At 40.0% G+C, this 23,637-nt stretch overlaps 3 protein-coding genes across 11 annotated transcripts; 2 read left to right on the forward strand and 1 right to left on the reverse strand.

Moving 5' to 3' along the window:
- Positions 1-484: 484 nt before the first annotated feature.
- Positions 485-14,433, forward strand: LOC122574340 (obg-like ATPase 1). Of its 5 annotated transcripts, XM_043741843.1 has the most exons (14): positions 511-599; positions 687-787; positions 864-1,025; positions 1,106-1,989; positions 2,363-2,544; positions 8,860-8,920; positions 10,364-10,491; positions 10,846-11,021; positions 11,604-11,681; positions 11,759-11,856; positions 12,002-12,142; positions 13,365-13,461; positions 13,537-13,659; positions 13,792-14,433. In XM_043741843.1, exons 5-14 carry the CDS (start codon positions 2,364-2,366, stop codon positions 13,900-13,902), a joined length of 1,194 nt encoding a protein of 397 aa, XP_043597778.1. In that variant the 5' UTR covers positions 511-599; positions 687-787; positions 864-1,025; positions 1,106-1,989; position 2,363; the 3' UTR covers positions 13,903-14,433. The 5 variants fall into 5 exon arrangements, with proteins under 5 accessions (XP_043597777.1, XP_043597778.1, XP_043597775.1 ...); XM_043741840.1 differs by lacking the exon at positions 1,106-1,989; XM_043741841.1 differs by lacking the exon at positions 1,106-1,989 and having other exon boundaries at positions 524-599; positions 666-787.
- Positions 2,475-18,607, reverse strand: LOC122574343 (uronyl 2-sulfotransferase-like). 3 transcript variants are annotated; one of them, XR_006319007.1, is made up of 7 exons: positions 17,531-18,607; positions 16,747-16,956; positions 16,062-16,222; positions 15,849-15,920; positions 15,613-15,773; positions 15,268-15,538; positions 15,008-15,149 (listed from the first exon to the last, which is right to left on the reverse strand). XR_006319007.1 is itself a non-coding variant. In XM_043741853.1 (6 exons), the coding sequence occupies exons 1-6, from the start codon at positions 17,684-17,686 to the stop codon at positions 2,606-2,608; spliced, it is 768 nt and encodes a 255-aa protein (XP_043597788.1). In that variant the 5' UTR covers positions 17,687-18,607; the 3' UTR covers positions 2,475-2,605. The 3 variants fall into 3 exon arrangements, 2 of the variants coding, with proteins under 2 accessions (XP_043597788.1, XP_043597787.1); XM_043741853.1 differs by lacking the exons at positions 15,008-15,149; positions 15,268-15,538 and adding an exon at positions 2,475-2,613; XM_043741852.1 differs by having other exon boundaries at positions 15,142-15,538.
- A 131-nt stretch (positions 18,608-18,738) lies between these two features.
- LOC122574342 (protein kintoun) lies at positions 18,739-22,221 on the forward strand. Of its 3 annotated transcripts, none has more exons than XM_043741850.1 (5): positions 18,739-19,332; positions 19,417-20,637; positions 20,709-20,925; positions 20,983-21,133; positions 21,213-22,221. In XM_043741850.1, the coding sequence occupies exons 1-5, from the start codon at positions 18,808-18,810 to the stop codon at positions 21,487-21,489; spliced, it is 2,391 nt and encodes a 796-aa protein (XP_043597785.1). In that variant the 5' UTR covers positions 18,739-18,807; the 3' UTR covers positions 21,490-22,221. The 3 variants fall into 3 exon arrangements, with proteins under 3 accessions (XP_043597785.1, XP_043597786.1, XP_043597784.1); XM_043741851.1 differs by having other exon boundaries at positions 20,709-20,910; XM_043741849.1 differs by having other exon boundaries at positions 20,709-21,133.
- The last annotated feature ends 1,416 nt before the right edge of the window (positions 22,222-23,637 follow it).

The raw sequence follows: 23,637 nt of genomic DNA on the forward strand, positions 1-23,637 counted from the left end.
ACAGTTTTACGCTATGATTTCAATCACGAGTATTTTTTAGCGTTGAAGTGGTTTTGCACATTTGTTTGGGGAGGAGCGTGCGTGTTTATGGTTTCCGCGAAAGCATTGCAATCAACCCTCTCTGATGGCCCCTTTTTCTCCCACGGATTAAAGGTAGCGTTTCATTCCACAAAGCTATTCCTAGAATCATAATGAACTTGTTTGAAGAATAGATACTTCAGGATCAGATCATTGAAACGAACGAAAGTATCGTTTCAAGAAAAGCACCAAGTAATTAAATATCGAAACAGCGAATAATAGTGTATAATAATGGAAAAAAGCAAATGAAAAGAGTACGATACTATTGTTCGAGATATAATTCAAAACGTACTTGATTACTCACTTTTTATTTTAATTTGTAGCTTCGTCGTTCCGTTTTTCCTTTATTTAATCTTCTTTTATCCAATCGACAAAGTTCTCGGCTGGTAATATAGATATCTGTTTCGCTACTAAAGGCCGGTCGAACGTGTGACGTCGACGTCAGTGCAGTGCTGTGTTCCTATCTTTGCCACGCGTTGTGCAGTGATATTTACCTAGGAACAATACGAAAAATACTCGAGGTATTTAATCGATACTTAATTATCCAATCATCTCTGTAGCGGGCGAGAACAGCGTTATTCTCGTAGATTTTCATATAATTTCCACAGAAGCAGGTAACGTACGTGCATGCAAAAATGATGCAACGTTTGTTGTGCTGATAGAAACATACACGTGGCTCTTACGTACGAACGAACGGCTCGAGCATACTGTAAGAATGTTAAAAAATAAATAACTGGAAATTGTTAAAGTTAGCAATCTATAAATAACTCGCTCTCCTTCTAAAGTAAGGTTAAGATCTGGTGTGCATCTTGCGTTTGCTTCGGGAATCTAGTGCTACGTGGCAGCACCGTACAATACACCTAAAGCTCGAAGCACCCCCAATCCAGCCGACACGGTACTAAGGATTGGCGCCTCTTTCGAATTTCAAATTTCGAAATGTATATCACGTACGTTTTACTCGATTCCTTTTTAACTCGACGAGCTATCGCCTTTAATAAAGTATTGCTATATTTCTATCGAGGTAAAGGTAGAACAGGTAGAAGAAGCGATCGATAAAGCGGAGGCAGCGATGGCGAGACGATGTCGTAAAAGCAGAGGCGACGGTGATACCACGGCGCCAGAGCGGCTGTTGAGTAGCATCGCGGGCGGGTCCTTTCTTCTCTTCCATTATCGTAATCTGCAAATTTCGTGGGCACCGTGATGAAGAACGGTTGGAGGTGGCGCGGTTTCGAGTTAAACTGTCCGAGAGAGTAGATAGTTTCGGGGATAGACGGAGAGGAAGAGGAAAGCCAGTCGGGATGGCTGATCGTGTGAAAAGGAACGAGAAAGGAAGGGTAGAGAGAGGGATCCGAAAGACGAGACAGAGGAAGAGGAATCGCAAAGTCGGTGGCGGATTGGCGGCCTAAGGCGCGGTTGCAGATTCCCGGCGTGATGCCGGTGATTCGCGGCTTTGGTGCCCAGTAATCGTCGGTCCCCTTACCCGACGTATTCCTCCTCCCTCGCATCTTTGCTCGGGAGAATCCACCTCGTCCCTTCTTCTTTCTCGTCGAATTCGCTTCTCCGCACTTTCGTTCGCCTCCCTTTGCTTCCCTTGGCCTTCCCCGGGTCTCTCCCTTCGCCTCCCGTAGGCGTCTCGTACCTGTTTCATCCTTTTGATATGGCGCGGGCCCCGTTGTACAGCGAGCGAAGGATGAAAAGAAAGAAGGGGGGCAATCTTGCGGTAAATACAGCAATCGCTTGATGTGCCGTCCGCATTAATATAATTAGTCACCCCGAGCGCTCGAAAGCGACCCGATGTTTGAGAAGCCGACTCTCTCCACTCTGCTCTCTTGCTTCATTCTACTCCGCTCTGTCCGCCGTGCCTTGATTCTGTTCGAAGTATCAAGAGGCCGGGGGGCACTGCGTGCATAGGTAGGTGAAACATGGTGGACTGTTAAAGATTCCGAGGGTTGGAGGAACAAGGGCGTGGCCGATGTTGGATCATTTTCATTTCTGTCCATGCAAACTGATATATCACCCCTCTCCACCCCCTCTCTCCCTATAAATATGCAGACGCGGTCATTTTTGCATGCTGCGTTAGTACGTAGACAAAGACGAGTCGGTAAACCTGGCCATCGTGAAGCGAATAGTGTCGCTGTGGAAATGAATGGAACTTTTCCAATCGAACCGAACCTTCGACAAACGTGTTACACGATTTGCTTCTAATCAGTGTTGAATTCTTGAGATCGCGATACGCTTTCGTATGAATGTGTGCAATGACGATACATTTATATTTCTGTCATAGAATGGCGCCAAAGAAAATCGAAGAACCTGAAAGGAAGCCGCTTATTGGCCGCGTAGGTACCAATTTGAAAGTTGGTATAGTAGGCATACCTAACGTAGGAAAATCAACCTTCTTCAACGTTCTCACGAAAAGCCAGGCTGCTGCTGAGAACTTCCCCTTCTGCACCATCGATCCCAATGAAAATAAGTATTCACATTTTCTTCTTATGCATGTTTATTATAGACTGCGGATTTCCGTGCAAATTTATATTTCTGCAAGTAAAGAACAAAAAGAAATTAAAGAAATGGAACTTGGCTGGAGACTCGTTTCGCTTACTAAAAGTTAGGACGAGTACTTCGCTTTGGAAATTTTCTGTATTTGTCTATATTATATTGACTTTACCTTTAAATTTCATCTATGATTGCATATACACTCGCAGTCTAACAATCATAATAGCGATATCGTGTTGTACGTCGCAGAAAATCTTTTGTACAGCACATGATACAATCGAATTGAAATTTAATTCAATTTTTTACTATACGAAGCAACATTTTTTAGATGCTCCGACCTAATAACTTTAATCGTACTTCGCGTCTGCCACTGCGAATATTTAACCTGATATTAAATCGCATGTCGTTTGTTTGCAACTCTGTGTAAAAGATTTATATAGTAACCTGAAAATGAGATATATCCAACGATGTGTGATAAAACATCGCGTCCCAAGATAAAGGAAGAGCACGAAGATGAGCACGAGAAGTTTTACGCAGATGCGTCGTTTATTATAAAGAAGAGTTTCTTCCGATTCATCAAGGGATATCCTCGCCCGAAGTATTCTCCTTCCTGGCCCGAAGCTCATCAATGTGTGTACCCAAAAGCTAACTCTTACTACGTCTTCCACGAAGATACGAATCCATTTACTAGATTTCCCGCCAAATGCGAGTCGAGAGAGTATGGAAATGTCCGAGCACACTTTGAACCCTCTCAAGAACCTCACGAGATTCGCGATCCCTACGACGAAACCGAAGCGAGAAACAAATATCTGGCAAGCGAACCAACTTGTTTCGTCGTTCTGGGAAAACCTGACTTGAACACTACGAAACTTGCGACTATGATCGCGGACTCTTGGAATTGCGTTTTGATTTCTCCGTTATCGCTTATGAAACAGGAAATCCAGCAAAATAGCGAAAAAGGTAAATTCATGGCAGACGTGTTGAAAACAGGCGAATGTTTAGGTCCAGAAATTATCATGAATTTGATAGCGAGTCGTCTTAATAAAAGGGACGTGTTTCACAAAGGGTACGTTGTAGAAGGATTGCCGTTAATTCCAAACGAGACACTCGATTATTCTTTCTATCCAAATATTTCCACCGAGAAGCTGGATCCAGAAAATGACGAGAATTTTATGAAGATTTTCAACACGTCGGTTCCTAGAACCTGTAACACAGCGAACGAAGAAGCGACCAAACATCACGACGTGTCGGATAATAGCAAAGATATTTCCACTTCTCGCGATCAGAAGGTAGAGAATCAAGTATGTATCGTATTGGAAAATCCACGTTACGAGCATTTTATCTCAAGTCAGATCGAAGATATTTTCGCAACGTGGCCCATAAAACCATCGATAATCGTCTACGTAATGTGCCCTGACGCAGATGCGACGATAAAGCGTGCACATTTTCGTATAGATCCGACAACTGGTCGCACCGTGGACACGAGTTTCGCTGGTATGAGCAAACATATCGAGATTTTATTTTCTCATAACAAAATGAAGAATAACATGAACGTTTCCTTTGAATTGTATCAAGAGTTGACGAAGGAAGAACGAGTTTTAGACGAGAACCAGGGGAAATACTTACTGAAACGACCTTCTGACGAAAGATCCAACGTAGAATCGCAATGTGCAGTGTACAAACGTCTGGCACTGCCTACGATCGAGAAATGGATCTTGCTGTACAACCCGCAGAACATAATTCGCGTGGATGGTCGTACACCTGTATCGCTAATGTTCCAAATTTTTATCTCGCGGCTACGCACATTGCCAGTGCCGCGTGTGATTGTTCCGCGAAGATTCGCGAATCACGCTGCGTTAGAATTCGAGGGTGAATCGCCAGTGATACCCGTAACTGGCGACGAATTCGAAGATAAGTCGAACGAGGAAGCGTTCCAAGATCTGAGAAACAGAGAAACCGTTTCGCCTCTATTCCCTTGGAGACTGTCGTCCTGGAATTTTCTTTGTCCCGTCGAATTAACAAAGGGAAGGACCGCGGAAGGATTAGCAAAACACGCCGTTCGATTTATGAACAAAGTCTTCTTTCTTTCGTCGAACGAGGCTGCTGATTTATTTATCGAAAATCCAAGAACTTTTATTTCTCCTCTGTCTCCACGGCCGACCTGTAAAATCGTAGTATTTGGACCTGACTATTCTGGCAAATCTGATCTCTGCGACGAATTGGCGCGAGCGTTAAAAGGTACGATAATAAACGCGAAGGAAATTGGAAAATCTTCGGCGAACGTTAACTCGTATATTTATTCGTCGGATCATGCGATTGTGGAAGCTATACGGAGGGTGCCGAGAGAAGAGATCGATATTGAAACATGGAGAGACGGAGGTTACATCGTAGATGGTATGTATCCCAATATCGATTCTTGGAAAACAATCGTGGAAGATTCGGAGATCATCTTCGAGGATGCGATTCTTTTGTTCGACGAGGACCCTTATGATTGTTTGATATCAAAATGGCGCAAAATTCGTGGCATCGAAAAGGACGAGCAATTCGAAGAAAGCTTCGAAGACCTTGGAGATGAAGAGGGCGAGGATGAGGTGCAAGGTCTGGTCGAATATATTCGACACATTCAGAGGTTTGAATCGGATTGGGAAGCGATACGAGAAAGAACGATGGATACTTGCAGAAATCTTATTACCTGCGATGTTGGTAAAATCACCGATGTCTCGAAATACGTTGTGGATCGAATCAAGGATCGTTACACGGATAAAGCAAGAGTTATGACTGACGAGGAGAAGGAAAGAGAAAGGGATCTTGCAGAATATATCGGCATGACCGATGACACGGAAAATATCGAGGAAGAAGAAGAGGAAGAAAGGGGAGGTGAAAGGGAAACGGCGGAATTACCTTCTAAGGAAGATAATCGTCGCTTTGGAGACACTAATTACTACTGTCCAGTGGCGTTATTAAGATACAATATATTTTGGAAAGGCAAAGAAGAGTTCAGCGCTATTTTTATGGATAAGATATATCACCTATCTAGTCTCACAGCTCTCGAGGAATTTTTACGTGGCCCGCAAAAACTGGGTCTTCCATTGAAAAGGCCTTTATCTTTAATTCCACCCCTTCGTATGAGTATCATTGGTCCATCAGGAAGTGGGAAAAGCACGTTGTCGGACGCGATATCTCGAGAATATGGTCTGCTTCATATAGATTACTTTAACTGTTTCACTACGTACATGGGAACCCGTGGAATGCGACCATTGTCCCACAGAGACGTTCTTGTTCTATCAAACGAACTTCCCAGTGAGGTAGAATTGCCGGCAGATCTGAGCGACGAGAGATACAACAGCGACTCTGATACAATTCTGACATTTATTCGAAGTTATTGGAGAGACGGCAGTGTGCTTCTTCCTGAAAGAATGCACGACGAATGTTTATCGCGATTTTTCAAAGGACTTTACAGCGAATCCGGTGCCGTATTCGATCAGTTTCCAAGCTGTCCGCGAGACGTAGAAACTGCTGTAAGAGAGTACACGGTGCCCGAGATAATAATAGAACTTCGTTGCGGTAGAGAGACGGTATCGGACAGAGTAATACCGAAATTACTCGCGTCATGGGAACAAAATTTGGAAGAGAAGAAACGTATCGAACAATTACGATACGCTACACAGCTTGAAGATTATCGAAGAGATCGAGATATTTGGATGAAAAGAACGCTGGATGAGATGATCAGTCAGCGATATATCGGGGAAGAAGAAGATAACGCGGAGCACGAATACAAGGACGAAGACGACATACTCATGGAGGAACACATGCCGAACGATGATACGGATTTGGAGGAAATGGAAGTGAAAAGGTTTGAATTAGAAGAAACGTGGTATCGAGAGAATCCCGAGCCTGTGCTGTTCACCGACTGGGAAGATTTTGAAACAGCGAGACGAAGAATCGAGCAGGAATTTTTCAGCAAGTATGAAACTGATTCTCAAAAGATAGCTGCTATCAGGAGCCTTCTGGAAAATGAATCGATACCGTATATCGTAGTGGATGCCGAAGCAGATATAAAAGACGTTTTACTACGAATTATGAGAATTCTCGAGCCTTACGTTCGTCGAGATATTTCTATCCTGGAGAAGATCTATACGATCGATCTTGAAACAGCCGACACTCTGCTTGATTGCGGCTATTATCTTTTAAGTTCCTTTGGCCGCTGGTGTCCTGTGCAGTTGCGTCAAAATAACGTTCCTCTGCAAATGTTTCTGCCACTGGAATCTGTGCAGGAGATTTATCCCGTCATACACAGACAATTCGTCTACTTCTTCGGCGGCAAAGACGCTCAGACCGTATTTTTAGAGAGTCCGTTCGAGTATCTCGAACGAGATTCTTGCGCGCCTATTATTCCATTTCGGCTCTCTATCGTTGGCCCACCGAAATGCGGGAAAACGACTCTTGCGCAACGATTTGCCAACAAATACGGCGTAAAGGTGATAACGCGAGGAGCCGCTCTGCGTTACATCGTCAAATATTTTCCTTGGACAGATTGGGCGCAATTGACGGAGTCCTCTCTTCGTGCAGGTCGGACGGTTCCAACGGAATGCGTAAACCTTGCCGTTGAAATGTATTCCATCGATCCTAATGTGATTTCTCAAGGTTTCGTGCTCGATGGTTTTCCCTTAAACCGCAAAGAATACGAGCAACTGACGTTTCTAGGTCTTCAACCAATGATCACCGTCGACCTGAAAGCGAATCTAGCTTTTTGTCTCGACCGTTTGTCTCGCGCATCCGACGAACGAACGACAAAACCACCTACCTTCTCGAGTAGCTTTTTATCTCATCGCTATGCCGTTTGGGAAGTCGATCAGGGACACTTTCGAACTTGGTTAAAAAGTTTCACTCAGAACGTAATAGAAGTAGACGCGGCTAAGTGTATGTGGTATGTGTGGAGCCAAGCTGATCGACGCGTATGTTCGAGATACACGATCATCAGATCGTACTTTCGTGAAAGTGACTACGATAAAATTCACAGCTTGAAATATATGAGCGTCTCGCCGTACGAATTTAGGAGACGACAAAGCCGGTTCGAGTCCTATTGTCCTCTTTGCTTGTACTACGAGAACACGATGAAGACTTCGGGACCTCCGGATCATCGAGGCACGATTCAATTTAGGGAACACTTCTACTGGATTTGTTCGCGACATATCAATGAATTTATTCAACGTCCGCAAAAATATCTTCCACCAGCGAACAACGCGTATCCACCGGCAGATCGTCCGCGAATTTTAACCGAAACGATCGACTTGGAACATTCGTGTTGGGCTAGACGTTTGCAAGTCAGAGGATTTTGCTTGGTAACGTACTTCGATGGACTACCAAGTCGCAAACTTGTACCTGGGAAAATAGTTCTAGCAGCTTTGTACAAAGACAATTTATACCTGTTCTGTACGGAAGATTGTCGCGATAAATTTTTAGCGCAACCCGATAAATACGCGAACGTTCAAATGAAATTTTTATATACGATGCCAACGATCGACGTGAAATCTCTGCCAAATGTTGGTTTCTTGGAGCAAACGGTTTCCAAGTTAATAATCAAAGCCGTAAACGAAATCAGCGTAGATCGGCCGAAATTACCAGGTTTATCGCCTTCGGCTACCGCCGCCGTTTACATCGGTGTATACTTAAAGGCTCGTAACACATGTTGCGGCTTAAAAGAAACTGAGTTGTACAAAACAATTAGCAGGAGAATGTACAGTCGTGAAATGATTATCAAAGCAGCGACCCGAACGATGAAGAAAAGGATAAACCCTTTCATACATGTACCTGTATATAAGAAACAGGTTAATCCTACTCGCAAATACGCTGGACGATTGTCTATGTTATCTCATATATACGTAACTAAGTCTAGTTCAATTACGTTTCGTCGAACATCACCGACACAAATTTTAGCCGATCCCGATGATAGAAAAACGTAGATAACATTAAACACATTGCGAACAGATAACGTGTCCTATTATTTTCTATTACAAATTTTATCGAATCTCGACGACGAATCATCGGACGAATAAATTAATTATTTCGTACTTTAATCGTGCCCAAATATTATTATAAAACTTTACATCTCAGTCTAATAAACACTTTGTAAATAGACAATAAACAACGTATAGATAATCTACTGTGTGACTGGAATTTCTTTTCCCAATATCCTATTATCTTTTCATTAATATAAAATGACGCGTGTTATTTGTTAAGAAAAATTAACCGTATTTGTCGTCTAACTAGAACTTTATCTTTCAGCACGTCGCGTACCCGTTCCTGACGCAAGATTCGATTACCTGTGCGAATATTTTAAGCCAGCTAGGTACGTATCAAACCTGCTACTACATACCGGTGAAAATATTGTTCGATCGTAACGACAAATATCTGATACGCGTTATTCTATTATCGAACAAAAGTGACAAGTCTACCAGAAAATGCGCCCTCGCAATGGGAAACGAGTTGGAATAACCATTGACATTTCCATACTCCTTTGCTTTTATTTCCACAAGGCAGGGATAGGGAGGAGAGAAAGCGGTACGTGATCTGCAATGCAGATTCGACAAAATTCGTCTACGCGACGTATAACTCACGTTGAATATCAGCCGACTTGACGTACGTTTTTCTTTTACTCGCTTGCGGCATACTATTATTTAAGATAACATTTCACAAGATATTTCGAAAACTTAGATTTATATGCGATATTGGCTGGATTATTTTGTGTTAGAAAGATCAATGTATGCCCTCCGAGGAGAGGCTAGAAAAGATTAATTAAAATTTCACGTGACACTCGAAACTAATCAAACGCGATGAAAGTTCCACCGAAACACATGGAAACCGCTATACGTGCTGTGGTATGCATCAACTTGTCGATGAAAGCCGTGTTTACCGTGCCTCGCGTTATCACGCTGGCTCGTTCACACGACGAGATTGAATGTACAGAGCAGCAGGAAGATTGGAAAGCAAAGCGTATGTTCGCTTCACGGTAAAATATTCTTCGACGCTGTTGTCGCTGGTAAACAGTTAAACTTAACCATGGCAGAGCGCAAAAGAGAAAGAGAGAGAGAGAGAGAGCGGCATAGAATCGATGAACTTCAAAGTATAACGAAGTAACGAAAAATTATCGAGTGAAAGACGAATCGAGTTTGCTTTGCGACACGTGCTTTCCTCGGAATTCAACTAATTTGAAGAGATTAAAACTCGCTACCGTGCTAGATCAAAGAGCGTGTCTTGCATCCTGGTCACCCATGGCACCCAACTCCGGAACACTGTCGCCAACGGCCAACGACACTGCAAAGTCCGAATGGCTGTCACGTGTCAGATGATTCAACGATCCCTAATGAAAGCCACCTAACATGGCACTCCCCTTCTTGCTCATTTTACTAACGCCTCTCTTCAAAGGCTAATTGTTTAATGATGCTACTTGCATTAGCATTTAAATACAGCTCGTTGTCACTGCGACACCCTCGTTTAAATTCTAGGCGCGTGCATGTTACAGTGTAAATACATCGTCAGTCGTATTCTATTCGTACTTACAAGAAAAAGTCGCGAATGCTCCCGGCTCCGATTTGGATGAATCTTTGTAGGGACGAGGAACAGCCGAAAATAGTATATATATATATATATATCTTTTAGCTGCGGTGACTCGGGTTCGAAGGCTGAAACCGCCCTCCAAAGTTCGATCTCTTAAGAGCAACAGAGTTCGCGACTTTTGCTTCTTGAACGAATCGAGAATCGCGATGAGACGCGTCCTTATTTGCGGTTTCAGCAAAGTTCCAGCTTTCTTAAATGTCGTGGACATTGCTGGCTTGGTCAAAGGTGCCGCGGAAGGACAAGGCCTGGGAAACAATTTCTTATCGCACATCAACGCTTGCGATGGGATTTTTCATCTTTGCCGTAAGTCCAGCATAAACATTCGATTCGATACGAAGCTCTTTATATAGGAGCAAGCGACGACGTTGCTGTCCCAGATGAACAATAAGTGATAAAATCGATTACGTTAAAGGGAAGGTAGCGTTGCCGATGAGATCGAGAGATTAGTTTATCATCGTGTTTGCTCCTTCCGTGCATTGCACATGCAATCATGGACACGAATTTATCTTGCAACACGCACGAGTAGCTTACAGACGCAAGAGTACTATATACGTTATAGCTTTGGTTAACAGTTTTCATAGAACTGTATCGATTCTAGAAAATAAATTCCCGAAACTAAGCGGATTAATATCGTATTTTCGACGATCTGTGACGTAGGAGCGTTCGACGACGACGACGTTACTCACGTGGAAGGAGACGTGAATCCCGTGAGAGATCTCGAGATAATTAGCGAGGAATTACGGTTGAAAGATATCGAGTTTTTAAATGGTCATCTGGAGAAATTGGAGAAGCTCGTTGTCCGAGGAAACGACAAGAAACTAAAGCCTGAATACGTAAGTAGTAATTTATGTCTGAAGATTTGATGCGTTTTAACGTCGTTAACCCTGCGCATCGAAAGAAATACATTAGGACGTTTAAAGAAACTCGTTCTCTTTTGACGTTCGGATTGAGAAACGAAGGAAATCATTGTAAATGTAGGCATATCGTAGAGTCTGAACGAAATTACCGAGGAAATTAAGAGAGCTCGGTCGGTACACTACTTCCTAGAACGAATCAATCGAATTACCCTCTTTCCGTGGATTGACCCACGGCAATTTCCGATCTCTCCCCTCGTTCTAGACTTTGCAATTTGCTAAAACTTTTCGAGAGTTCCAAGCTACCTCCTCGTCTTCTCTCTCGGTCAAAGTAATAGAGAGGCGTTTCGTTAGTGTACAATCCTCTAATCACAGTTCGATCTCGGGATTATTCCACTTGGTAGCGTACTTACTTACGAACTTACTCGTCTGGCCGACTATTATCGTTAGCGGAACACTGATCTTTTTCAAATCCAGTATTTTCGCACGGTAGTGGTAAAAAATACAATCTGTTGGAGAAAGCTAACGCTTACAGATATAATCGAGTGCTTTTCTGTGCAGGATACGCTATTGAAAGTGAAAGGTATAATGGTGGATGAAAAGAGGCATATCAGGTTTGCCGACTGGAGTGCTACTGACGTAAGTTAATCGTATCGCTTTGCAAATGAAAAATTTTAATGCTATTTCAATGTTATTCTGGTCGTTGGTGTTTTTAGATCGAGGCTCTCAATAAATATTTATTCCTCACGTCAAAGCCAGTCATTTATTTAGTTAATCTGTCCGAAAAGGATTACATACGTAAGAAGAATAAATGGTATGTATATATCGTTTATTATCTGGGATTTATATGTATATTATCATTATTTGACGCTTTAAACAAACGACGGTCGATCATTATAATATATTAATTAACATGCCAATTTTTCCTTATGCCTATAACACTCTCATGTAAATTTCAGGTTAATCAAAATCAAAGAATGGGTTGATAAGAACGATCCAGGAGCTATTTTAATCCCATTCAGTGGAACTTTCGAAAATAAACTTTTCGATATGGATGACGCAGAGCGTGCGAAATATCAAGAAGAGAACAAAGTTACTAGGTGAGTAACGGTGTCTGTAATTCGTTACATAGCTCTATCTGTATCTTTTAAATGAACGCGAAACTATCTTTATACTTGCAAATGAAACGACCGCCAAAATAAGCAGTGCGTTGCGTGAATTTGAAAGAAAAGAAAAAAATAGACAGAGGGAGAGGGAGAGAGTGAAAGGAAGGGAGAAGGACGAACGTAAAAATCGTAAAATTCGTAAAGCCTAATCCTCCCCTGCTTTAAAACCTAAGAAAGTCAGGTTCCCATATTTAGCTATGCACCAGGTTATCTACTAATGGTAATAACAATGGAGGGCTCGGTTTAAGCGTCTAGACTAGCCCTACTTTCATGTAGGGTGACCAATAAAAACTGCGGCATCTTTACTGTGGCGCATTATATTTTTACGAACGGCTATTCAAATTCTTGCAAAATTGCATAAAAACCCCTCCTATCCTCCCGGGCACACCGGTATAACCAGGGAGACGAGTGGAATGAGGATCAACCGGTTCAGTTGGCTAGTGGGTCATTCGCGAACAAACTCAACCCGTGTTATGCACGGTAAACTCGATCAAGTTCGTGTACATTTTCAACATTGTTATACTGTAACATACTATATGTTATGCCGATAAAAGTAATCGACGTACACAACTATAATGCGTTGGATAAAGAAAAATTTTCTTCGTTATATAAATTTATGTTGCAAATTATTTTGGACCGGAGGGCATTGCATAATTATAGCTAGCGTGGAAAATATAAAATCGTTACCAATGATACCTATAATCTGGCATTGATGGTTAGAAATCTAAATTCTTCGGCAAATTTTGTCGATCCCTCGAAATGATCGTATAAGGTAGGTTCTCTTGGTAATCACAGGGGACAAACGAAAGATTTCTAGATACCGCGATTTTATTTCGAGACCGCAGATAACCAAGGCGCCGAAGTAGATCTCGGACAGAGTTAGAGTGATAAAATTGCGGTATTAAGTCGTTCAGCTTTATGTGTATTCTCTGAAGTCTCGAAGTTCGTCGGGCTCACGGAACAGGATGGCTTCCCTTCTTGTACCCTGTCATTAGACGATATTCGGTTCGAGACAATCATATTCCACAGTCCTGTTTTTCGGCCACCCCTTCTTTGAACCAAGAATTCATTTTTTTCTGCCCTCCCCCCTTCTCTCGCCTTCTTTTTTCTAATACGAGTTGAAAATTTGCTGTTTCACCTTACGAATCGTTTTTAGCGCGCTTGACAAGATTATCGTTCAAGGATACAAAGCGTTGCAATTGCAGTACTTCTTTACAGCCGGGCACGATGAAGTGAAAGCATGGACGATCCAGGTAAATCAATCTTTTGATTGTGATCTTTTTCAATGTTCTTTCATGATCTTATCCGTGATTCTTTCGTTACTTCAGAAAGGTACAAAAGCACCTCAAGCTGCTGGGAAGATTCACACAGATTTCGAGAAGGGATTCATCATGGCTGAAGTCATGAAATTCGACGATTTTAAAAACGAAGGATCGGAAGCAGCGGTAAAGGTGAGTATCGTACTGTGTGATATTTAACACAAATCGAATGATTTTCATTGTTTTTATTTTCCAGTTGTTCTATCATACGTGTATGTAAATGTGGCTATATTAATCATTTCTTTTTTTTTCATTTTACAATAGGCCGCCGGAAAATATAGGCAACAAGGGCGAAACTACGTCGTCGAGGACGGAGACATCGTTTTCTTCAAGTTTAACGCTGGTGCTGGATTAAAGGATGCTAAGAAAAAGTGATGGCACGTTTTACTCATGTTGTTGCTCGTTCATCTGTACATCAACATGATCGCCATGTTTTGTTGCACGCGCGATTTGCGCATGAAACGATCAAAATCGCTTTCTGATACTCCTTAATTTCACTTTTCGTTCAATTTAAGATCGTATAATATCATAGTTGGTATCGATAGTAACGTTTTTATAGCAAGATTTCGAATTCGACTCAAATAGATATTTTTATATGTTCTATTACGCTATAAAGATAAAATATCCTATGCTTATACGATCAAGGTAATTTGTCAATTCTATCGTATCAATGTTGGTAATTACGTATAGATAGTACATATACCATTTCTTTTATTTTATACAAGATCTTAACTTGCATTTCTAAACAACAATAAATGTAAATAAATGATAAGAGCTTGATGATAATAATACGCTGCTTTCTACCACTCGGAATAACCAGTAAACCACAAAACGATCATTGTACGTTTTCTAATGTTTCTTTGTATATTTCCATATTTATTCTAAATATATTTCTTTAAAAGATAACTATCTAATACCTCCTCCCTCGAGAATAGTAAAATCGTGTTTGAAGTTTGCTTTGTACATTTAAAATATTACGATTATAAGGATAACTATCTAATCCAGCTATAATGTAGGTATTTTATCGGATTTTGCATCGTACGAACTGAATATCAACGAAATATCCTCTTTATATCATGCTTAAAGGGGACAAAATGCTTAGATTCTTATACTTTTAATTATATGCTAATAAACGTAATTAATATCAAGTTTAAACAAATTAGTATAGATTATTGTATATTACAATAACAAAAATATACGTATTTGGAACTTCGCATGACACAATTTTTGTACGTGCTGTGATTATTCCCAATCGATGATCACTGCTCAATAAAAGTTTCGATTTTTATCTACCCTATGAGTATTATCAGAGAGGAAATTTCTACCAATGCATCGAAAGACAACGAGGATACTTTAACGTAGTTTACACGTTGAAAACAGCTATTGTAGAAACATAAGTGTAACGCTGATGTGGAAAACGTATAAATTATTGCTACCGTTACGATAAATTTATAATAAAAATGTAAAAATTAATAAATTATAAACTATGAAGATTGAAAAGTAGTTTCTTCTGTATATCCTATATTTTCTAGAAATTCTCACTAAGCGAGTGGAGTCGACTCTAAGCAAATGAGACGCATATTGTTCCTGCGCAGTATTCTAATTTTATAGGAACTAAAATCCTGAAAGAAATCAGATATTTTGTTGCGCTCTGCACAATTTGGAACAGTACAATACATCTATCTGTCTCTCGTTTATACTATAGTAAAAATACAAAAGGGAAAGAATCCGTGATCATACCTTTCTTCCTAGAAAAATTTTTAATCAAATTTATTTCTGTATAAAATCATTATTATTGGAATATTTAATATCTTTGGTATATTTTGAAACTAGACACTTATCATCGTGTAAATTTCATGGCTTTAATCAATGTCGATCAATGTTTCGTTCAAAAGTCGATATTTTAACCACTGATAAAATTCTATCTCATCCTCAAGAAGCTTAAATAAAATATCTCTTTCTCGTGCTCTTAGCGTAAGTGTTGGATCGGAAAAGTGTCTTTTTCTCGGCTCTAAATGAAATGAATTGAAACTAGATTGAATCTAAAATCTTACCGCCTAATTATACTTAATTATAATTACTTACGAATCTTTCTGTAACTATGTTTAGCACCTCGAAAGAAATATGGAAATTTGTATTCCAGTACATCTATGGATTGTTCCATGTAATTTAATATACCGACAACAGGGTACCATTCAACGATGTTTGCCTTTGCCCGTTCTAACGCCCATTTGTTATTTATCTTTCTACAATTGATACGCGATACAGGGAAATAGAAAGGTTACCATGTACTACAAAGATGTAATTTACTAAATACTCACGCGCATCGAGGATCTTGACCACAGAACGTAGGTATGGCTCTATGAAGCATGTCACTTCGCCTTTCACGATATCTGAAAAGTAACAAATGCATCTTTAAGTACAATTAATAGTTGCGCACCACGTAAGCTTATTTACATGCATAATATACCAGTAACAATTAACAAAATACAAATAAAACGAAAAATTCTACCGAAAACAAATTTGATTTTTACCTCCGCAAATTGTGCGCACATATAGGATTTCTCACTAGGGAAATAAACGTCGGAGACTCTCTTCCAAACTTGGAGAAGTTCAGAAATCTAACATCTCCGTCGAAACTCAGAGGAATCGCTTCCTGTCTAATGATATTAGTAATTTCTTCTACTAACAGTTCCTGCAAAATAGTTAGCCAAAGTTATTTATAAGCTGAGTAACGCTGAACAACCGGCATCTGCTGTATCGTCTAAAACTGCAAACTAAAAATGTCACGATGATTATTTACCATACTGAAAATACATCGAATCTTTTAACATTTATCAACTTTTCTATCGTATTTCGTGCAGTCGCGCCACCTCTATCTGGCTTTAGCTAGACTTGCTCCAAATAGGTATTTCCGACACCGCTACTTTAATTGGAAAGATGAAAGTGGCACAACTTCGATTGCAACACTGAAAACCGACTCTGACATGAGCGTAAAGTGCAACAACCACTACACGGTACTATGATTAAATTTTCCCAAGATTTATGCGGCCAATGAATCAGCAGCTGATTCATATTTCTTACGTTATTGTTCTGCATTCGATCTATGCAGTTGCCATTTGAAATAGTACTACCATTATTTCGTGTTATTGGACGAGCATTAATATCGAGAACAGTAATTCAAAAACTATCTTATGAACGTCGTGTACGAGATTATACCTCTTGCAGAGTTGATAGAAGCCCATGATCGCCAGGTGGTAATCGTATATGTTTAAACGCATTGTAACCCTGCAGACGTTGTAGGATCAAGACTAACAATTCAGCTCCAGCATCAGGTACACGCGTCAGCATTAAAACATGCTGGTTCATTTTAGGCAAACTTCCACGAGCACCCAATTCAGCAAGAGAAGGTGTAACGTATCGATACGTCTGCACAGTAAATCATATTAATAATCGTTGTATCATAGCGGCTGCAACAAGCTAATAATATAATGGATTTATATATGCAAATTCAAGTTTATATGAGAACGGCTAAAAAAGTAGAAGCTATACAATGATTTGTTTTACTTAATAAATACTATAACGCGTACTACTGTATTTTGAATATTTTATTTATCGTTGCATATTATATGCATTTTTCCATCTTTTCCCGTGAACGTATAAAAATCTCTAATCTGTTAACAAAATCAACAAAATGTATAAAGTATCATACGTAATCAGGAAACTCTCCAATTCTCTATCATACGCAATAAACTCGTTTGTAAATCGTAAAAGGGAAAGATCGCTTTCCAATAATTACATCGTTCACAGACGCACTTTCACTGCACTACAATCTAAACGCGACCAGTATCCTATTGGAAAAGGAAACAATTTTCAAACAGTATCATATCAAATTGTATCGAAAGTCGAAAATATTTCATGGAAAGTGAAAGATTTCACCGTATACATACATTGAAGTACTTAGTTTGCCCTCGTCTGAATCGTTTAATTGGATACAATTTACCTGACCTTTATGGACTTCCTGTTCTCCAGCGTAAGGCTTTTCTATGCTACTTCCCGTGTCGTTTACAGTTTCCACTGTTGATTTCGAATTTAAAACAATGAAGAAAACTGTCAAGCAAACAGCGACACTAGTTAGCAAGCCACGATTTCGCCTCATCTCAAAACGAGACTCGACTGGTTGTGATCCTTCGATGACGGCTATCTTTCTTCTTCAGATACTATTTTGCCAATAATCCTGATCACGAACATCGAAAGTCTGAGTCACGGATTATCAGCGTTTGTTTCTACCAAGTAACTAAAGAGAATGTCAGTGGGTCAGAGACTTCGTACTGCTTGATCCCCACATCTTCACCTAAACTCCCACCAATAGTGGATCTCACGAAAAGCGAAACTTAGCTTTTCCAGATGCATTTATCGCGTTCACTGCATGCATAAACCGCGGTTTCCAACTAAACATCTGAGAGGTTTAACCGACTCGAGATATCAACAGAATAGACTAGAATACAGCTGTTTATGCATTTTGATATTCTTATGAACATAACGAAGGAGCTGCGAACTAAATAAAAATTCGTTTCATCCGCTAAGTATTATAGAAAGTACTTTACATTGGGTATATTCTATATATTTTTGGTTATTATACGCATTAAACTTTTGTACCTTTAAATTCTCGGGAGGTGCGAAATAACAAACCATTTCCATACGACATTTAGAATGTAGATCTATTCCTGTTCAACTAGGTTGCATCCTTCGTTTCTGTTACAAATTTTGTAGTGCATCCACCGACATACATATTCATAAAGTGAGACAGCAAAAACGGTGAAAGGCAGCGCAACTCTTTCATGCTAAATGATGATTCTACTTCTTTGCTATTCGATGCTTCTATCGACCTTCGTAACGCCGTTAATGTTTGTTCGATACGCCGGCATTTGCTTAAACAGCAAAAGAGGATGTTCGACTGAGAATTGAAAACGTTGAAATTAAGCAGATTCACACGATATTGCAACGTGATACTGTCTCTGCCAGTGAAAAAAGGTAAAGTGTCTTGACAGAGATCGGGAAAAAGGTTTTGTTTTAACAGCAAATATAGAAAAGACAGAGATACATAGAGCTAAAATAGAGAATACTAGAAAAAAGTAGCGCGAACGCCATTAGACGTTTCGAAGTTCCGTGTCTGACCGCTATTCAACCGGCCGGCGTAGTGGCGCAACCGTCCACGTGGTACAGCGATTCGCGATCATTCTACTGCGACTTTATTTGTAAACACTGTTGGGCTGAAAGATGGACGCTTACGATATACATAAGAAAAATTGGGAAGATTTAGACGTGACCAAAGAAGAGCTGAAAAATTTGACCGAGTGTCTGAAAAAGGAGGAGTTCCGCAAGATGTTGATCGAATACGTGGAAGAGGTGACTGATCCGAAAAATATGGAGGTCTATCAAAAAGAAATTACGTTGTTAGAGAAGAAACGGGGCGTCGACGTTACATTCGTTGCCCCACAGCCTAGTTACGTCATAAAAACCAGCATAAACGGAGACAAAAAATGTTTCCTAAATATTTGCACGAGCGAACTTACAGATCCGCCAAGCAGTCAACCTTCCTTCGAACAAGGTCATCATGGACAACAATGGTCTATTCCTTACTTGTTAACACCACCTCGTGATGACCTTGACAAAAAGAATGTGCGTTGTAAAGTCTTCGATGTGATATTTCATCCTGATACCATTTTCCTATCGACCAAACACACAGAACTTCGCAAAATCGTTAACAACACGGCTATAGATGGTGTCGAAAATAATTTTAATGTAAGTACCACTATTTTCTTGGATCATTGTACAAAGTTACTTATCTGTTCGTCCTTATCATTTGGTTTTTACTGAACGTGTTAGGTCAAATTGGATAGGAAAAATATAAAGTTTCCACAGATAAGATACAAAGGAATATGCCATCCAACTGTGATCAGAAAACCATCCAAGAGTCAACCTGAAGAGGAATTGGACATAGAACCAGAAATCTATCAGAAGCTAATGGCCAGTTACGACAAGAGCAGACAACCAAGACCCAAGCGTATGGAGAAAGTGCCAAAGCGGTCACCTTCTACCAAATATTATAACAAAAAAGCAAATAAAAGTGCAGACACAGATAACAAATTTACTACACCAAAATTTTCTATAAAACACCAATCCGACGTAGAGCTGGAAGATTTTAGCACTAACAGAAATGCAAAAATGAATGCTACGGTACCTAAGAGATTAATCATCACTATAGATCTACCGCTACTAAAAACTGCCACTGATGCTTCTCTAGATGTACAAGAACGTTATCTCAGCGTAAAGAGTATAAAACCTGCAAAATATTTATTGGAGCTTCCTCTACCTTATCGTGTGGATGCAGATGGCGGTAATGCTAAGTTTGATGCAAAACACAAGAAGCTTGTTGTTACACTGCCAGTTATACAACCAGTGGTATCGGTATCTAATACTAAAGAGGACAGTGGAGTAAATAGTGATCCTTGTAACTTTGGTAATACTGTGCCGCTACTACTAGAAGATTCTACAGAAGATTCTCCTAGTCAGAGTCATAAGAGTAACTCTACACCTAAATTAGTTGAAGAATGTGAAACAGTGCTTGCAACTACAAAAACGGAATATGAGAGCGAAAATGTAGAAGATTCTAGTGATACGACACTACGGACTAGCAAAAAGAATATAAGCACATTTTTAGATCCTAGCATTAAGTATTCACTGCCAACATTTATTTGTAATATATATAAGAATCAATTAACGATTACTGTAAATGTAAAAAATGTCAATCCAGATTCTATTCGCTATAGAATTTTACAAAATAATTTAGGGATACACACTTTACTAGCTTCTGTAGGTACAGGATTTTTTCCACAGCACTATTCGTTATGTTTAAAAATAACCGAGAATTCTGTAAATCCCGATTCGGTCACGGTCGAACCATGGGATAACAATGTTGTATTTACTATTACGTTAAAAGATTTGGAAAATTTAGCACAGTACTACGTCGGTATAGACGAAGATTTCATGGAACAGAAACATTTTCCTACCGTTGTGTCTTTCAAGAATCAACTGGAAGAATTATCGGTAAGTTTTTTAAATATCTATAGAAGTTGAAGCGAAAGATTATCTTGCACTCATTGACTCGTGCTTCACAGACTGAGGACGACGACTTCGAGGCGGATCGAAGAATCGACTTGCGAACAGAGGATGATGGTGTCCTTATAAATATTAGCTCGAATCATTTAGATACGGACGATGAAGCTGAACGACACAGTACAACATCAATGGAAGAACGATCAGATCATACTGTAACAAAGACTAGATCTGTTTCAGAGAGCAGCGGAGATGAGTTGATAAGTAATAATATAACAGGTACATTCCCAAAAAGTATATTAAGATCGCAACGCAATCATAATCTTTCGCGTTCAGTATCCGAATCGAGTGCCGATGAAATTGGAACGGCTGCATCGTCTATAGATTGCCATTACGATTCGATACCGGATCTAAATTCTGAATTAGATTGTTCCAGCTTAAAAAAGACAGTACGATTCAACGACGTAGTATCGCGACAACTATTCAGGTACTATCACAATAGCTATTGTATCGATACTTTCTTTTTTAATAATCATGTACATCGATCAACTTGTTTAATTTTTTAGATCGAATTCCAGTATTCTTGGTCAGCGTAAAAAGAACCAACGTAAATTACGAAATAAAAGGCGTGCTTATGAACGTAGAATGAGCGAAAGCGAAAATTCTGAAACGGAGGACCGTGATAAGTACAAAGGAAATCAAAAAAATACAGAAGTCTCTGAAACTGTAACGAGTATCAAAGAAGAAATGAATGAAATTCGTTCGAGCAACTCGGATGACACTGCCAAGGACGAGGTTAAAGCACAATTCAAGAACGACTTGATATTCGACCTTGATATGTAGATTTTGTTAGTTCACCAACAGAGGCGTTTTGTAATGTGTATGTGATAATTTTTTTAAAACAAATTTGAAAACTTTGAAAGCTTTTAAAGCGAATTAAGATGGTTTATTGACCGTCTTCGAGGAATGCGACAAAAATATGAAATCTACTTAGAATTATGTGATAATGTCTTGGTGAAATTGTATATTCGTACTAACGTAGAAGGTTCTCAAAGAAACAATACTAGATAGAATTTTTTCGTTCGATAGTTCAAAAACATCGACCTCACTCTATATAATATTTTATCTTCTATATTTATAAAATATAATGTGAAAATAAGAATCTTTTGAATGTTTCTCGCGCGATCTATTTTGAATTTTAACCATTTCGTATAGAAAAAGTAAAAGGATCGTGTTTTTAAAAATTTTTTGCGGAGAAATCTATTTTATAAAATGAATTATACGTAACGAGTACACCTTTACAACAATCACGATATAATCTACGTCACGATTAGATGTACAACATGTAACTCCATTGTTGGAGTAAATAACGCACTTGCTTTCTTAGTGAAGCGTTTGCCATATCAGCATGCACGTAACGCAATACTAGCATATTCTACTCAGCAGACAAATGGGAATAAAACTTCACGATACGATCGACTTTAATTCACTGTCGTTTCTATGAAATTTGATTCCAAAATTCTCAGACCGTACTATCATTATGAGAAACGTTTACAATATATTTTAAACAAATAACCAGTTGATTTTATTCACCCTATTTATATACCAAGTTATTTCCAACAGTGAATTTTCAAATTTTAATGAAACATCCGATGATTTTCTGTGTTTGAGAATCCTTGCCTCGTTGCTAGGCATTGTCTGTCGCGGCAGAACCGTTTCTATTCGAAACAGTACAAGTTCGCTTATCGTCGACAAGCAGTGGCCGTAAGGTGCGAAACAACGTTACATCGTAGTAGTAAAATGCGACAGAAAAGTGGGACAGCCAACACGGTGAAGGAAGTTGGCCCGCGGTAGGAGCTGCGGATGTGAGGTTGCTCGGAGTTGAAGCCCATCGATCCCGCTACCTGCGGGGGTGTAAGGTCGTTACACTCGCGTCTACCTATGTGCGAGCTGCATCGCATAGTTACTCGTATTATTCCTATTGATGCCCCGCCACGGGAGCGAGACAGCGACGACCCTCACGAATGCAACGTTCTAATTTCGCGGCACAGCCCCCTCTGCAACCACTACCACAGAATCATCGTGGTTCGCGACGACGGAGACGGGGTCGCGTCCTAATTCGCAAACACTCTAAGAGACGACCTAGGAGGACAAGGGCCTCTCGTCAAACACTACGAAGGTACTACCCTCTCTTGGGAATGCGAGCTAAAGAGTAGAACACATATCGCAAATCTGTCGACATTTCCAAGATTTTTTTATCTTCTCTCCGTTTCATCTTACCATCGATAGCATACGTTATATTATTATCATATTAAAAGGATTCGGTTACGAAAATATTTTTAGTACGATCAGCAACGAATGAAATAAAAATTAACCATTATCGCAGAGGATCGTTCTGTTTCGCGTTTCCTCGGCCAGCTCGATTTCAAATTGATTTAAGTTTGATAAAACTCACGCGATTAAATCGTGTAATAAATTTCGTGATTGAACCTGCTGACGAGATAAAGGTGGTAGGCCTGACTAGCACCAGGTCGATAAGTCGTCCACCTCTAGAGAGAGTCAGAGGTTGGCGTAGGTACACGAGGGTACACGTACCCCATGTACCGTAGTTACTGTAGACACGACATCGGCAATGCGGCAGCCGTTACGTCGTTATACCGTCCGGCCATCGCACCTGGCACCACTGGAAAACACAGACCAGGCCGACCGGTATCTAAAAGAGAATTACAGATGTTAAACGTCAGCGAGTTATTTGCCACAGCGGAGATCTTAGCAACCTCGTTCACCGGTAGAGATATTCGCACACCAGGATCACGTGGAACCAAAGAACTTATTGATAGATATTTATAACATAAATCCTCGGCGTGGGCGGTAGAATCACAATCGAATTCAATATAATAGTACCGAAGCTATCGGTTTCAAAGACTTATTAAAAATTTCTAATGTCTCAGACGTTTAAGTAATAGGAAATTTCTGTCTGCAACGATCGCG

Source organism: Bombus pyrosoma, linkage group LG13 (genome assembly GCF_014825855.1).
Source record: "Bombus pyrosoma isolate SC7728 linkage group LG13, ASM1482585v1, whole genome shotgun sequence".
NCBI lineage: Eukaryota > Metazoa > Arthropoda > Insecta > Hymenoptera > Apidae > Bombus > Bombus pyrosoma.

Coding starts and splice junctions, on each gene's coding strand:
- LOC122574340 (XM_043741844.1), top strand. CDS start 7,494: ATGTGGTATGTGTGGAGCCAAGCTGATCGACGCGTATGTTCGAGATAC. Junction 8,143..8,859: donor CTTGGAGCAAACGGTTTCCA/AGTTAATAATCA, acceptor ATCTTTCAGCAC/GTCGCGTACCCGTTCCTGAC. Junction 11,682..11,758: donor CCGACTGGAGTGCTACTGAC/GTAAGTTAATCG, acceptor TGGTGTTTTTAG/ATCGAGGCTCTCAATAAATA.
- LOC122574343 (XM_043741852.1), bottom strand. CDS start 17,686: ATGAGGCGAAATCGTGGCTTGCTAACTAGTGTCGCTGTTTGCTTGACA. Junction 15,921..16,061: donor TGTGCGCACAATTTGCGGAG/GTAAAAATCAAA, acceptor GTTACTTTTCAG/ATATCGTGAAAGGCGAAGTG. Junction 15,539..15,612: donor ACATAGTTACAGAAAGATTC/GTAAGTAATTAT, acceptor CATTTCATTTAG/AGCCGAGAAAAAGACACTTT.
- LOC122574342 (XM_043741849.1), top strand. CDS start 18,808: ATGGACGCTTACGATATACATAAGAAAAATTGGGAAGATTTAGACGTG. Junction 19,333..19,416: donor GTGTCGAAAATAATTTTAAT/GTAAGTACCACT, acceptor TGAACGTGTTAG/GTCAAATTGGATAGGAAAAA. Junction 21,134..21,212: donor GTATCGCGACAACTATTCAG/GTACTATCACAA, acceptor TTAATTTTTTAG/ATCGAATTCCAGTATTCTTG.